At 53.9% G+C, this 15,987-nt stretch overlaps 1 protein-coding gene across 3 annotated transcripts in view; it reads left to right on the top strand.

The window, feature by feature from the left end:
* The window catches only part of Arhgef17 (Rho guanine nucleotide exchange factor 17), a 75,293-nt gene that overhangs the window by 48,189 nt on the left and 11,117 nt on the right, over positions 1–15,987 (top strand). Inside the window, exons 4-21 of one of the 3 annotated variants that reach the window (XM_048359811.1) lie at positions 115–231; positions 441–533; positions 743–919; positions 1,210–1,260; positions 1,488–1,597; positions 1,703–1,788; positions 3,619–3,737; positions 3,932–4,145; positions 4,674–4,747; positions 5,227–5,426; positions 5,614–5,915; positions 6,355–6,604; positions 6,839–6,925; positions 7,224–7,291; positions 7,529–7,677; positions 8,488–8,662; positions 8,772–9,041; positions 11,613–12,382. In XM_048359811.1, the coding sequence (XP_048215768.1) occupies positions 115–231; positions 441–533; positions 743–919; positions 1,210–1,260; positions 1,488–1,597; positions 1,703–1,788; positions 3,619–3,737; positions 3,932–4,145; positions 4,674–4,747; positions 5,227–5,426; positions 5,614–5,915; positions 6,355–6,604; positions 6,839–6,925; positions 7,224–7,291; positions 7,529–7,677; positions 8,488–8,662; positions 8,772–9,041; positions 11,613–11,809 (2,739 nt within the window). In that variant the 3' untranslated portion in view covers positions 11,810–12,382. The other 2 variants (XM_048359812.1, XM_048359813.1) reach the window with 2 other exon arrangements.

The following is a 15,987-nucleotide window of genomic DNA, read 5'->3' as shown; positions in this document are numbered from 1 at the left end:
CACCTCCGCGTCCACAGGTGTTTCTAGTTGGAGGACACTGTTGATGCCTAAACTGGAGGAAGGATGAGGTGAGTAGGACCCTCGAGCGTCTCCAACGTGCTTCCTTACCCACAGTTCTCCAAAGACGTCTTGGTAAACATCTATTCTGCCTATATCGATAACTTCCTCAATGCAAAGGATGCCGTGCGCGTGGCTAAGGAGGCGAGGCCTGCCTTCCTCAAGTTCCTGGAGGTATGTGGGCCAAGCCAAGGGGTGGGGGCGACCCTCACCTTGGGCCAGCGGTGAGAGTCCAGGAGCTCCCAGTTGGGGCACATGGCCCTAGCAAGTGGGTCAGCCTCTACTCTCAGGTTGGGCTGTGGGGGTTTTCTGGGATCCCATCCCTGGTACGGTCTTGGCATGTCCTTCCTCACGTGGGGTCTCTCGCCTGCTTCGGGTTTCAGCAAAGCATGCGTGAAAACAAGGAGAAGCAGGCGCTATCTGACCTCATGATCAAGCCCGTGCAACGGATCCCACGCTACGAGCTCCTGGTGAAGGTGGGCACCGGACAGGGTAGACAGGGGGCGATACCCAGAGGCACGGAGGGGTCTAGAGGTCCCGGCAGCCCCTGCCTGGTTGAGCCTCGCATCAGAGTCCTCAGAGATCGAGCAGGAAAGGCAATCCTCCTTGGTCTCTGCCCATAGTCTCTTCGACTCCAGCAGTCGGTCTGAGTCCCTAAGTGTAAGTCCTTGTTTTTTCCCTTCAGGATCTCCTGAAGCACACACCCGAAGACCACCCAGACCACCCGCTCCTGCTGGACGCTCAGCGGAACATCAAGCAGGTGGCGGAACGCATTAACAAGGGCGTGCGGAGTGCTGAGGAGGCAGAGCGGCACGCCCGCGTGCTGCAGGAGATTGAGGCCCACATCGAGGGCATGGAGGATGTGCGTGCCACCTTCCCCCCTCCCCCGCCCCCGTCCCCGTGTCTGTGTCCACCCAGCCTCTGTGTCTTCATCTGTCACCTGGAACCCTGGCCTGTCCACACCCACATCTGTAGTGAGCTTGCACCTGTGATCCATCCATCTCTCTCTCTCCGTGCGTCCCGGGCCTGTCAGCCCGAATGGGGAAGGTGGACAGGATGCTGCTTTCCACGGGCTTGGCCCAGGGAGTGGGCCAAGGGGTCACTGGGATAGGGGTTAATAGCCTTTGTGACACTACATCCCCTGCCCCACAGCTCCAGGCCCCTCTGCGGCGGTTCCTGAGACAGGAGATGGTCATTGAAGTGGTAAGAAGTGTTCTGTTTTCTGCCCACCTGTCCCCAGCTCCCCACCTCCATTCCTCCCTTCACTCTTCCCACACCTGCCGCCCACAGGTCTTCCTGCTGCGGCTGCACAGCTTGGGGAGAGCCCTCGCCCTCCCTGGGCTTCATTGTCTCTTTAGGCACTGAGGTTGGGTATGGGCAGACTTCTGGACTGTGTATACCCATCCTGAATCCTGCCTTGGGCCCCACAGAAGGCAATCGGTGGCAAGAAGGACCGGTCCCTCTTCCTGTTCACGGACCTCATCGTCTGTACCACCCTGAAGCGGAAGTCGGGCTCCTTGCGGCGCAGCTCCATGAGTCTGTGAGTGTCTGGGCCAGACTGGGGTGGTACAGGCAGAGGGAGTCGTCGTCCTGCCCTGGACCCCATCCCTTTTGCCCTCGAGAGCACCCCATTATCTATCCACAGGTACACGGCAGCCAGTGTCATCGACACAGCCAGCAAGTACAAGATGCTGTGGAAGCTGCCGCTGGAAGATACAAACATCATCAAAGGTGGGGCTGACCTACGCCTGCCCCGGAGTTGTGGTGTTGGGGTCTTCCTCTGAGAAGCCTCCTAGAGGTGTGAGCTGAGGCCAGCCCTGCTCCCTGTCCACCTGGATTTCAGATTTTGAGCTTAGTTCTCCATCCAGTACGAGGGAGCTAGAAGGAGCTGGAGCCACTGTGCAGGCAGACTCCTTGCACAGTGGCCGGATCTGGGCTGGCAGGCCGCAGCAGGGGAGGCTGCAGGAAGAGCAGGTGGAACTGTCGTTAGACACAGGTTCACCTGAGCACCTAGTGTTGGATGATGGGGCAGTCTGGCTAAGTGGTGCTACAGTCTGTGCTGTTCTTTGCTCTGACATCCTGCTGTGAGCCATCTTGTTCTCACAACTCCAGTGATATGAGGCCCAATTAATAGGCCCTCGCGAGGGATGAGCCAGTGCCTGTCAGGGTCCTGGGGAGGAACGCGCTGCTGGTGATAATGACTCATCCACCTCATTGCTCCTCACTGGAGACCAGGCCGGCAGACATAATGACCACCTTTGGGTCCTGCTCCATTCAGCCATGGCCAGGAATGGGGCAAAGTCACAGGGAAAGTCAAAGTCAGTGGGACTGGGGCAGGACAGTTTTTTTAAGGAGTAGCAGCAGATTGTCTTAGTCTGTATGGGTAGCTATAACAAAAAGTACCACAAAGCAGGTCATCTTACAATAAAATAGGAACTGATGGCTCGTAGTTCTGGAGGGAGGTCACCCCAGATCAAGAAACCAACATATCTATTGTCCGGTGAGGGGCACTAATTCCACTTATGAAGGCCCCACCCATAGGACCTTGTCCTTTCTGTAAGGCCCTATTGCTTAATAACAACATTGGGGATTAGATTTCAACATAACAACTTTTAGAGAGGCACGATATTGTGACCATAGCCGAGCTCTACCCAGCCTTGACTCTCCTAGTACACACCATGGCTGTCCACCCAGCACACTTTGTCCTTTCTGTAGACACAGACCTCTGTGTCTACCACAAGCTCTCCATTGTCATTCCCCTTTACTCCATGCTCCTCCCCCTCCTCATCAGGCTGTCCGGCACCCCTGCAGGGTCCTTGGCTACAGGGCCATTCCAAACATTGCTTCCTCTAGCGCTGTCATGACCCCATCCAGGTCTTCCTTCTTACCATTCTGCTAGTTGTGACCTACCTACTCCAATAGTACCATTACAGTGTCACCGATACCCTGTGTAAACAAGAGCAGAAGACAGGAAAAAGTGAACAAAAGAAAGCTTTCTGTCCTTTGACTTCAAGGCTTAATGTCCTTTCCAAGGATAGAGAGACAGCCCCACGTGTAGGCCTCTAGTCCAGAGTAGACACACCCAAGCCAGGCAGCAAGCAGTGGGATGCCCAGCCGGCCTGTAGGACCAGCCAGCCACTTGGCAATGGTCAGCTGTGGGGAATGCAGGGCCCCGGCCTGTTGCTCCTCCTTTGTGAGGAGGCGGGTCCCTGGGTCAGCAGAGTGACTGCGTGGCATTTGCCCAGGGAGGCGGCACTGCTGTCATAGATCTGTGACTGCTAGGGTGCACACAACCTGCAGAGCCATCTGCCTTTTCATACTCTGCGCATCTCTGTCAAGTTCTCTAAGGGCCATATGGCTCTCAACCACGTCCCGTCTCCTGTTCTCAGGCCTGGGGTTTCTCTGGAAACTGTCTGTTGCCTGCTCCTGAAAGCTTGGACTCCATTAAGCTCCCAGTTTGCCAAGCCAGTCCTTGTGCCCAGCTATAGGCTGTGCTGTGAGGGAGGAATGTCTGCCCAAGACTGACCTTGTCTGTCCTTGGCCTTCTTCTGTCCCCACCAGGGGCATCCCAAGCCACCAATCGGGAGAGCATCCAGAAAGCCATCAGCCGCCTGGATGAGGACCTGACCACACTGGGCCAAATGAGCAAACTCTCTGAGAGCCTGGGATTCCCCCACCAGGTCTGTGCAGTTTGGAGGCTGGAGACATAGCTGTATCTCATCGGCGGGAAAGGGAGGGCCCATCTGTGGGAGAGACCTGCCTCTGCCGGTCTAGAGAGCAGACAGCTTCCCACTTCCTCTCCTCACACATTCCCAAGGCCAGGTGCCTGCTGTGGGGAGACCTTGGGCCTGAGGTCTGGGCCTCTTCCCTGCAGAGCCTGGATGATGCGCTACGGGACCTCTCAGCCGCCATGCACCGGGACCTGTCAGAGAAGCAGGCGCTATGCTATGCGCTTTCCTTCCCTCCTACTAAGCTGGAGCTATGTGCCACGAGGCCTGAGGGCACGGACTCGTTCATCTTCGAGTTTCCCCACCCTGATGCCCGCCTGGGCTTTGAGCAGGCCTTCGATGAAGCCAAGAGGAAGTTAGGTAAGCCAGGGTCCATGCTGGCAATCGTAGTATCTGACCTCAAAAGCTAGAAATCCCAGCACTACAGTGCTCCATCAGCTGGCAGGGAGGGGAGACTGAGACTTCTGCAGTGAAATCAGATCAGATGCTGGCTTGGTTCTCCCCAGGTTATCCCTGGCAGAGAGGGGACCCCGTGGACAGGACCAGATTAGGACAGAAACCCCACCAAGGGCCTAAATGGCCCAGACCCTCCCTCTCCTCCCCTCTGACCAGTATCCATAGATTATGGAAAGCTATTGATCGGAGTCCATGGCTTACAAACTGCTGAGTCTAACAACTTCATTGTACAGATGGGGAAAAAATTGAGGTCAGGAACAACCAGGTTATAACATACAGCCTTTCTTCTAGCGTAACTGGGATCAGCCACTCCCTAGAGACACCCCAAGGGGAGAAAGGGAAATGGGACAGGACCAGGGTGAGGTGGGTGCTAAAAGCAGGGTCTGTCTACCTCTGCCCTGACCCCTGTCTGTCCATCCATTTCCACTACAGCATCCAGCAAAAGCTGTCTAGACCCCGAGTTCCTGAAAGCCATCCCCATCATGAAAACCCGCAGTGGCATGCAGGTGTGTATGTGCACATGGCCACGTAGACGTGAGGATTCAGTGCTAGCATGTGGCCGTGGATTTCTGTTTTGTGTCCATGTTGCTTATGTGTACTCAGCATTGCACTTGCTCCCTGTGTTTTTGAGTACCCAGCTCTCTGTACATGTGTGTGGATACTGCACACGTGTCGCATGTATATATGGCTGTTACGTGCATACCTGTACATGTGATGTGAACAGAGGCTATAATTACGTGAAACTGTCTTGGCTCATGCATTCCTATGTGTCCGCGTGGGAACCAGCATTAGCAGTGCCTCATGTTGCGTGCACGTAGCTGACTGTGTACGGGATGTGTGCACGTGTCCGTGCAGGTACAGCTGCACCTGATAGGTCAAAGGATCCACACAGGTCCACCCCGCTCCATCCTGCTGGGGTCACCTGGCAGAGTATGTTGCGGGCAGCAGTTTCTCACCTTTCTCTGTCCCTTTCTGCCTCTTCCAGTTTTCCTGTGCGGCCCCCACCCTCAGCAGCTGCCCCGAGCCTTCGCCGGAGGTGTGGGTGTGCAACAGTGATGGCTACGTGGGCCAGGTGTGCCTGCTGAGCCTGCGCGCTGAGCCCGACGTGGAGGCCTGCATCGCTGTCTGCTCGGCCCGCATCCTCTGCATCGGGGCGGTGCCGGGCCTGCAGCGCCGCTGCCACCAGTGAGACCCGGGCCGGGCCCTCGGGCTGGGTGCACAAACCTGTGGGAAACAAACCCCACCCTGTGGTGGGTGGGGCCTAGGGGCTGTGGGCGGGGCCTGTGGTTGGCCTGTTCATGGGCAGGGTCAGGTCAGAGAACTGCTCTGACTCCTCCTAGTGGCTATCATCCCTTTTCCTTTGGCCTGGCAGGGAAAGGCCTGAGTCCCTGAGGACCCCTCCGGAGACAGCTCCTGAGCCCCCGTGTCCAGAGCTGGAGGTCGACACTGCAGGGGACGAGGAAGCGGCCACGCTCGTGGAGCCAGGGACCCAGCCTTGCTTGCACATCTCCATCTCCGGCTCTGCTTTGGAGATGGCTCCAGGTCCTGCCGAGGGTGACTCCCGCCCTGAGCTGGTGCCCTTTGACAGCGACTCGGATGATGAATCTTCACCCAGTCCCTCAGGGACTCTGCAGAGCCAGGCCAGCCGGTCTACCATCTCCTCCAGCTTTGGCAGTGAGTGTGAGAGTTTGGGCTTAACACACTGAGTGACCTGCCAAGAGGGGAGGAGGAGGAGGAGGAGGAGGAGGAAGAGGAGGAGACAAAGGCTGGAACCAGATCTCTGCAGTTAACACGGGAAGGGGGGTGGGGGGGGCAACAAAATGGGCAGAGTCTGTAACACTGAGGACCTGGGGCAGGTGGGCTCCTGAAGAGCCTGGAAGGCCTGGATAAGGAGGGTAAAGGGGTTGGCCCACCTGGCTGAGGTGTGCTAGATGGATGGTCTACACCGTCCGAGTGGAGTAACCCTCAGGCCTGCACAGAGGCTGGATGGCAGCAACTGCTGAAAGAGGAGCACAGCCAGGAGGGACTCAGGAATGGCAGGCTAAGGCTCAGAGAAATGCTAGGTGTGTGCTAGGTAGAGGGGAAGGGAGACACAAACCTTTGTCCCCCTCAGATGAGGAGACTCCAAGCTCTAAGGAAGCCACAGCAGAGACCACCAGCTCCGAGGAAGAACAGGAGCCTGGCTTCCTACCCTTGTCTGGTTCCTTTGGGCCCGGTGGTCCTTGTGGCACCAGCCCAATGGATGGGAGAGCCCTTCGCCGCTCCAGCCGAGGCTCCTTCACCCGGGGAAGCCTTGAAGACCTGCTGAGTGTCGACCCTGAGGCCTACCAGAGCTCCGTGTGGCTGGGCACGGAGGATGGCTGGTAGGAACAGAAGACCTGGAGATACAGTGCTAGACATCCTGGGTGTCCTGAAGCAGAAGCAGGAAGACTTTGGGATCAGGCCTTAGAGGTTCTGCTGCCAAGGATGCCAGAGGGGTTGGCCTCGTGGGGATCTAGTACCCTGCACAGGCACCTGGCGTGGGGAGGTGGGTGGAGGAATGTCTCCAGTGACCCCTCTGCCAAGCATCTGTCACAGTGCTCACCTCTGACCCACAGTGTGCACGTGTACCAGTCCTCTGACAGCATCCGAGATCGCAGGAACAGCATGAAGCTCCAGCATGCAGCCTCTGTGACCTGCATCTTGTAAGGCCCCAGGATATCTGTCCTGCCCTCTTCTTTTCACTGGGCTCTTTTCTACTGGCCCTTCCTTGGGTGTGGGGGGGGTGGGGGGGCAGGCCTGCTGGACAGAGGGAGGCCTAGCCCTTGGCTGGCTGTGCTGTGAATTCTGTCGTGTTGCTGCCTCAGGCTCCCCTCACCTGGAGAATGGAGTGAGAGGAGCTAGTCTCTCAGGAGCCATGGCAATTTGATGTGGGATACATCTGGCTCTAGGCCCTACACTTTGACCTCCTAAAATGCCTGACTCTTATTTTTGCCTGCTTAGGTATCTGAATAACCAGGTGTTTGTGTCTCTGGCCAATGGAGAACTTGTGGTCTACCAAAGAGAAGCAGGTACATTGCCTCCCCGCCCCCACCCCAATGCTTGCCTCATCCCAATCCTTTTGTTGAGAGTGGAGCTATCTTCTAGGCAGGTGGGTGGCCAGACCACCAGTCTGGAAACATGACCGAGTGAGTTCTGGGGCCTCAGTGTCCTAGCTTATAAATGAGAATGTCTAGATCTCTTCAGGGGATGCTGAGGCTTAAATGTGCTAAATTTCCTGTTTTTTTTTTCCCCTCGCCACACTCCAGGCCACTTCTGGGACCCCCAGAACTTCAAATCGGTGACACTGGGCCCTCAGGGGAGCCCCATCACCAAGATGGTGTCTGTGGGTGGGCGGCTATGGTGTGGCTGCCAGAACCGAGTCCTTGTCCTGAACCCTGACACGCTGCAGCTGGAGGTACCAAGGGGGTAGGGAAGCAGAATTGGTATCTGAGGATGAGCTGGGCCAGTATGAGAGGGAGAATGACACCTTGGGAGCAGAGGAGTGTCCGGCTGAGGGGCTGGGACTTTTCTCTGGCCTCTGTGTGACATAGGGCCAGGCCCTGTCCTCTGATCCCCATTTCTCCTGTAGCTGGTGAGAAAGACAGAAAGTGTCCCATACAGGTTAGAAGTCCTTATTCATGCTCCTGCCCTCCATCTCTCTCAATGTAGGCTGGGGGCTAGGAAAAAGGTTCTTCCTAATGTCCTCAGCCCTTACCATTAGACACTTGTCTTCATCCCTGGCTTCATTTCCATACAAGCCAGATATCTCTAGCCTGTGTGGTGTTGAAGGGCCACAGGTTCCCTTGATTTCCCTCTTTCTTGGTGTAGCACCAGCTGGGCTAGAGTCCGAAACCTGGGTTCATGCCCCAGCCCTGGGACTGTCTCTGTGAGTGTTCTTTGGTTCTGAACTTGCCCAGGAGAGGCCACCGACGGAAAACACTCCAAGCCTTAGGTTCTTCTCTGATCTGTGTGTCACTCAGGTTGCATGAGAAAAGGGCACACACTATTCCTTTCTGGGGATTGAGCGGGGAGACACTAGTGCAAGCACGCTTTGGAAGGTTGGTCATCCAGACCTAGGACCCAGCCTTGGCTGTCTTCTGAGGGCCGGGGTGGTCTCTGGAGGGCTTGGGGAAGTCATGGAGGGAGTGTGAACCCTGGCTGTGGTCAGGCAGGAGGAAGGCCTGCTGCTCTCACCAACTGCTCTCTGCCCTCCCTTCCCCCACAGCACACATTTTACGTGGGGCAGGATTCAAGCCGAAGTGTGGCTTGCATGGTGGACTCCAGCCTGGGTGTATGGGTGACATTGAAAGGAAGTGCCCATGTATGTCTCTACCATTCAGACACCTTTGAGCAGCTGGCGGAGGTAGATGTCACCCCCCCTGTGCATAGGATGCTGGCAGGTACCAACCGTTCCCACTGTCCCTTTCCTTGGAGCCTTTCCGCCCCCATGATTGAGGAGGCGGAGCCAGGGCCAGCATGGGGCCCCAGCCTGCTCTGTTTGCCATCTAGGCTCTGATGCCATCATCCGACAGCATAAGGCCGCCTGCCTACGGATCACGGCGCTGCTGGTGTGCGAGGAGCTGTTGTGGGTCGGCACCAGCGCCGGTGTCGTGCTCACCATGCCCACCTCCCCCAGTACTGTCAGCTGCCCGCGGGCGCCTCTCAGCCCTGCCGGCCTCGGCCAGGGCCACACCGGCCACGTCCGCTTCCTGGCTGCAGTCCAGCTCCCTGATGGCTTCAGCCTGCTCTGTCCAACCCCGCCCCCTCCTCCAGACACAGGTGGGTCTGCAGAGCTTGTTTCTGTGTTACGTGTAGTAGGAGTACACTTGGAAAAAAACAGTAGAAGGATTAGTATGGAAATTTATACTGAGGGGCCCTGGGTTTGATTCCCAGCACATACTGTCCTACCTGGACATAAGAGTGCCTGGAGTTTGGGGTTGGTACTCCCTACTGCCCTGCCAGAGAAGGCTTTGCAAGGAAAAGTGTCATAGAGAACTGAGAGTTCTATGTCACAAAAACCCCCCAAATTAAATCTAGGATGTCATGTGAGTAGGATCTTGTCAAAAGAAGTATCACGAGTCAGGCATGGTGGCACACACTTGTAATCCCAGCCACCTGGGGAGTGGATGTAAGTTGAGATCAGCCCAGGCAATGGTAGCAAGACACTGTCCCCAAAACAAACCTTAAAATAAATAAATAAAAGGACTAGATGTGTTGCTCAAGTGGTAGAGCACTTGCCTAGGACATAAGAAGCTCTAGGTTTGGTGCTGAATACTGGGGCGAGCGGGGGGAGGGGGGGTGAGAAAAAGTGTCTATGGGAAACAGGAAGTACTTTATACACTAAAAAATAGACTATACTTGTAGGAAATAGATCCTGTTGTATGTGTTCATTGTACAAAACAGGAAATAAAGCCGGATTGGAAATCATGTAGCGGGCAGGAAGAAGACTCAGGAAGTGATGTGTAGGCAGGAAATAGAAATAGCACCAAAAGAAAAAAAAAAAGAGCATAGAACGGCATATAGGACAGGAAGTGGGCTGGGAGAATCAGAGAGTGAAGCAGTGTGAAATCACAGAGGTCATAATCAGAAAAGACTTCGGCAGGACAAGAATGCCTCTCTCCAAGAGGGAGTAACTGGGAATGAGCACAGTAAAGTCTGAGTTAGTAAAGCAGTAGAGTAAAGCCTGCCAGGAGTTGTCTGAGACTAAAGAAGATGAGCGACCTACCTGAGAAAGGACTGTAGGAAACAGGAATATTGTATAGACTTGTGCATGGCTTACCAATTGGACATGTTCCAAGAAATATATCGCTAGGCAATTCCACTGTTGTGTGGCCATGATAGTGTGTACTTTCACAAATAGATGGTGTAGCCTACTATGCAGCCAGGTTGTATGGTTTAGGCTATTGCTCCTAAGACTACAATGAGCAAAACAACACAAGATTAAATCAAGCACAAGAGGAAATGATGCAATCAACTGATGTACTGCACACAAGTGTGTGGAGTTTACAGAAAACTTTTTTTATATCTAAGTAGTAGGAGTACTTGGAAAAAATAATACAAGGTTTGGTATAAAAATTTATATGAATGATGCACCCTGGGTTTGATTCCCAGCACAGAAAAAAAGACATAAGGTAGCAGCATAGTCATTCATTACTATGCATTATGTACAGTGTATAATTGCACGGGCTCTGCCTTTATATAACTGACAGCGCCATAGATCTATTTACACCAGTATCACTGCAGACACATGAACAGTGTATCAAAGAATGTCACAAATATGGCTACAACACCCCTAGGATGCAGAAATTTTTCAGTTCCGTTATAATCTTAGGGGACCACTGTGGCATGCGTAATCTGTCATATTGGGCAGCAAAAGAAAAAGGCTTTTCTTTTTTTTTTTTCTTCTTTTTCTTTTTGCCAGTCCTGGGGCTTGAACTCTGGGCCTCGGCGCTGTCCCTGAGCCTCTTTAGTGCTCAAGGCTAGCACTGTATCACTTCAGCCACAGGACCACTTCTGGCTTTTTTTTTTTTGGCCAGTCCTGGGCCTTGGACTCAGGGCCTGAGCACTGTCCCTGGCTTCTTCCCACTCAAGGCTAGCACTCTGCCACTTGAGCCACAGTGCCGCTTCTGGCCGTTTTCTGTATATGTGGTGCTGGGGAATCGAACCTAGGGCCTCGTGTATCCGAGGCAGGCACTCTTGCTACTAGGCTATATCCCCAGCCCCACTTCTGGCTTTTTTGAGTTTATTGTAAATAAGAGTCTCACAGGGACTTTTCTGCCTGGGCTGGCTTCGACCTGCGATCCTCAGATCTCAGCCTCCTGAGTAGCTAGGATTACAGGCGTGAGCCACCAGTGTCCTGCGAAGAAGGCATTTTAGATGTAGTAATCCAGAGAGAGGTTTGTCCCTGGGAGGTTCTGACTAGAAAGTACAGATGACGGCTGGGAATATGGCCTAGTGGCAAGAGTGCTTGCCTCCTACACATGAAGCTCTCGGTTCGATTCCCTAGCACCGCATATACAGAAAACGGCCAGAAGGGGCGCTGTGGCTCAGGTGGCAGAGTGCTGGCCTTGAGCGGGAAGAAGCCAGGGACAGTGCTCAGGCCCTGAGTCCAAGGCCCAGGACTGGCCAAAAAAAAAAAAAAAGTACAGATGGGAGATAAGAAGTCTGACTGCCCAGAAATAGGTACTTCTTTCCAAGTAAGAAGTCCTGGGCTAACTGTATGGGATCCCCTATAGGAGATCTGCCAGCCTTGCTATCTTCTGGGGTATGGTCCTGAGGCTGTGGAGATGATGATAAGACTCAATCACCTCAGGCTGACATATCCTCTCTTCTGCCCGTCCCCGCACACAGGCCCTGAGAAGCTACCATCCCTAGAGCACCGGGACTCTCCCCGGCACCGAGGCTCCGCCTCAGCCAGACCAAAAATGCTGGTTATCAGTGGAGGCGACGGCTATGAGGACTTCCGGCTCAGTAGTGGAGGTGGCGGCAGCAGTGAGACGGTGGGCCGAGATGACAGCACAAACCACCTCCTCCTGTGGAGGGTGTGACCCGGTCTGCGGCCCAGGACTCGCCTGCCCGCCTGCCCTCAGCCTGCTTGCCTCTTCCCAGCCCACGTGCAGATCTGGCCAGAGCGCCTGAGCAGGGGGCGCCTGCGCCTGCGTGGACTCTGTCTCACTGTCTCAGAAGCATTCCTGAAGGAACACCTGCTGGCCATCCCGGCCAGGACTTCTCCCAGCCACTGGCTGCTCCGTGCTCCCAGTTGTGGTCAGGTTGGGGGCATGCAGGCTGCCCGGGACCTCTGTCCCTGGAGCTTCTACCAAAGACACGGCTGGACCTGGACCCCATGGGGCTGGGGAGGCCATGTGCAATATTGGGAGGGTGTTCTGGGGCAGCGGGAGGGCTGGGGAACAGCATCCTTTCCCATGTACAGTATTTATGTTCCTTTTTAGATGAGTACTTTCCAAAGCACTTATTTATGCAGTGACTTGGGGCAGGACATGATGTGAGGAAATGACAGGAAGAAAAATGCCCATTTCTGCCTGAGGGGCCACCCTGATACCCTATCCAGACCTTCCCAGAGGGACCAATGTCCACATACCTTCCCCCTGTTACACACACACACACACACACACACACACACACACACACACTATGTCTAAGACACTGAAACATTAACATACGCTTTCAACCCTCCACATACCTTCCTTCCCCTGTTATACTCTCTCTCTCTCTCTCTCTCTCTCTCTCTCTCTCTCTCTCTCTCTCTCTCTCTCTCTCTATGTCCAGGACACAGAAACATGCCCCTTAATATAGGCTTTCACCCCATCCCAATCCAGAGGCCAGGACCAAGTGCCCTTAGCCATCCAAACAAGATGACTGTCAGGTAACTCCATGGGGGGGGCCTTCTCAGGCTTTGGCATTCCCCAGGGTTGGCGGTGCCTTTAATGGTGTCTTAATTTGGGGACACTGGTAGGGCCTTGGGCAGGGCATTCTCTCAGGTAAGAGAAAAGGACCCTGACCCCTCACAGTCCCTTACCCCAGTCCCCACTCCCCCATGTCTCATGCACTGGCACTGTGGTCACCCAGGGGGTTGAACTTAGAAACCCCCTCACCTTGACCACTGCATCCCTCTTCACACCCTGTCCTGCCAGGGGGCGGGGGGAGCCTTCAGAAAGGACCCCCAAAGCAAGGGGTCCTCCCGTTGGGAAGGCCTCTCTGTCGAGGGAAGCCTTTCCTTGCGCCTTGCAGCCTACAGGGAGCCACTCTGACCCTTGGCCCTTGCTTCAGCTATAACTCCAAAGGTCTGGTTTCAGATGGGGTTTGTTCTGTTTGGTTTTGTTTTTGTTTGGGGTGGGTGGGTTATTGTGGTTTTAGATTGTTTCTCTTGCTACCAAACAGTCATGTATTAACTCTCCTTGGATGATGAAATTTAAAGAGTCAATAAATAGAAACGCCAAAATGACTGCTCCCCATTGGCTGTGGGCCAAAGGCCTCCGCCAGCTACCTCAGGACTCTGTCTCCCCAGCCACGAGGGCTTCCCAACACCAGCTCGCTCAGTCAACCCCAAAGAGTGCTGTGTTCCTCTAAGCAGATCATTGCTTCTATCTCAGCTTAGATTTAAGAAGTTGTGCTACTTAAGCTTTGTCAGCAGGTTGCATTTTAAATTCCCAGAAGATTACTTAGGCACATGTAAAACAATGCAGACATCACATAGGTCATCTCCGTGCATCAGTGCATGGCCGTCAGTCCGTGATGGGCTTGAAAGTGGAGCTGACACATGGCAGTCAGGCAAAGAGCCAGTGCACCAAGGAGCCTGTCTAAGGCTCCTCCAGGAAATGATGTCCAGAAAGTATGGCTGGGGCACCCTGACCAAAGCTAAGAAGAATCCAGTCTTTGGAACAGAGGTGACTCCATCTTCATTCTGGTCCCAAAAGGTGTCATTAAATCTGTCACGAAGGAAAAGGCTCAGCAATGGGGCAAAGCGCCTCTCACACACAGCACACCTGCAGGACCTGAGGCCGTGACAGGAAACGGCAGGTCAGACTTTTACATGACGTCTCCAACCAAATCAACTGACTTAGAAGCTCAATTCTGGCGGGTCCCAGAGGTTCACTCCTGCTCCGCTAGCTCCTCAGGAGGCTGAGATCAGAAGATTGTGGTTTGAAACGGGCCCAGGTAGAAAAGGTCTGTTTGACTCCATCTCCAGTTAACCACCAGAAAGCTGGGTTGGAAGCATATCTCAAGTGGTAGAGTGCCAATTATGGGCAAGCGAGCCAACTAGAAGGCCCTGGGTTCAAGCCCTATACTGGTGCGCACACACACACACACACACATTCAGTTCTTAGGCTGAGTAGCAATGTGTGCTTAGTGTGAGTTCAGTCCTCAGATGTGGCACACACATCTCTCAGGTGTGACAGCCTTCAAAGCCACAGGATGTGCTGAGCACATGATCTCACTGGAGAGGATGGGATTGTGTTAAGCACAGCTGTATTGCAGAGTAGAAGGCAATATCCATGTGGGATCTATGATGAGACAAAGCGTTGGGAGAACGGAATTTAAAGCTGGGAACCCCTGGTTTGGGACCTCGACTTCACTACCAGTCACCTATGGGACTGGATGAATGGCGCTGTTGTAAGCCTCCATTTCCTTGTGTGTAAATGAGCTGATGCTTCCTTCCTGCACAAGATGGTTGCTTGGTGTGCACCAGTCTTTGAATTGCAAAGGAGATTTGCTGTGCCCCTGAAATAAAGGGGTGTTCACTCATGGAAACATGAACTGACAGAGGCACGTGAATTGTCAGAGGTACAGCAGCTGAGACATGGGAGTTGCATCTCAGACCTCTGGCTTCCCTGCTGGGTCTCTTGTTTCTTCCACTGCTGCCTGCCTGCTGCAGCCCCTGGTGCCAGCTTCTGCTGCCTCAGGGCTTTGAGCTTTGGCAAAGGCTCAGACTTCAGTTTTAGAACCAGGTCCCTAAGGCAAGATCCACGCTGTTTCTCCAGCTTCAGCATCTCTGTGGACAAGTCGGACACAGTGTACTGTTAATAAGAAGGCCCCCTCCTGGAGCACTGGCCAGCCTGCAGACGGTAGCTGCCCTTGGTCAGGTGCTCAGCCTGAGCCAGTTAGCTGCGGGCAAGAAGGTGATGCATGGGTGGGCAAGCCTCAGGCCCAGGGGAGACTTCTGGAGGAGTTAGCACCTCTTGCAGGGGTGAGGAACGTCCAGTCCTCAGGCCATCTAAGGCCCTCAGGATAATTTGGTACATGAAGGGATGGACACACATGCTTCTCAATTGTTTGTGGCCATCTGCCTTGATGGATAATTTTGTATGGCTTGCCAATGATGTTATGAGTAGCCAATGGTCCTTGGTAGAAGAAAAGGTTCTTCATTTCTGGAAAGCAGTGGCTCAGCCTGGCTTGCATCTTATTTATTTATTTGTTTGCCAGTCCTGGGGCTTGAACTCAGGGCCTGAGCACTGTCCCTGGCCTCATTTCTGCTCAAGGCTAGCACTCTACCACTCAAGCCACAGAACCTCTTTTGGCTTTTATGAGGTGCTGAGGAATTGAACCCAGGGCTTCATGCATGTTAGGCAAGCACTCTACCGCTAAGCCACATTCCCAGCCCCTGGCTTGCATTTTATACCCACCTGAGATCCAACCATCTCGGACCAATTAAGGCAGCACTCAGGTATCAGTATTTCTACAGGAAACTTTATTGAAGTATGTGACATTTATACAAGGAAGTACACAAATCAAGTCGGATGCTGGTAGCTCATGCCTAGTCCTAGTTACTCCAGAGGCTGAGATTTAAGGATCATGGCTCCAAGCCAGCCCAGGCAGAAAAGTCCATGAGATTGTTATCTCCAACTAAACACCAGGAAACGAGGTGGAGCTGTGGCTCCGAGTGGTAGAGCAAAAAGAGTTTAGGGACAGCACCTAGGCCCTGAGTTTAAGCCCATAACTGGAGGAAAAAAATACACAAATGAGTGTAGATCGGTGGATGTGCATAAAAGCCACGACAGAACATGACATCCCTCACCTCTAAAGCTCGCCTTGACCTTCCTAGAGGTAGCTAGCTACACCATCTCCCCTCAGGGAAGATGAAGCAGAAAGGGACAAGGGCTTCCTTGAGGTCACATAGTAAGATGGCGTTTGTGTTGGGGAAGAGTTTCCTGTGGTTAGAGAAGATATCATGGTATGGCCAACAAGGAGAAATGTGGCCAAGCAGGAG

This window comes from Perognathus longimembris, chromosome 13, assembly GCF_023159225.1.
Source record: "Perognathus longimembris pacificus isolate PPM17 chromosome 13, ASM2315922v1, whole genome shotgun sequence".
NCBI classification, from domain to species: Eukaryota; Metazoa; Chordata; class Mammalia; order Rodentia; family Heteromyidae; genus Perognathus; species Perognathus longimembris.
Note: the sequence above shows the minus strand (reverse complement) of the source record. Positions and strands in the feature narration are given on the sequence as shown.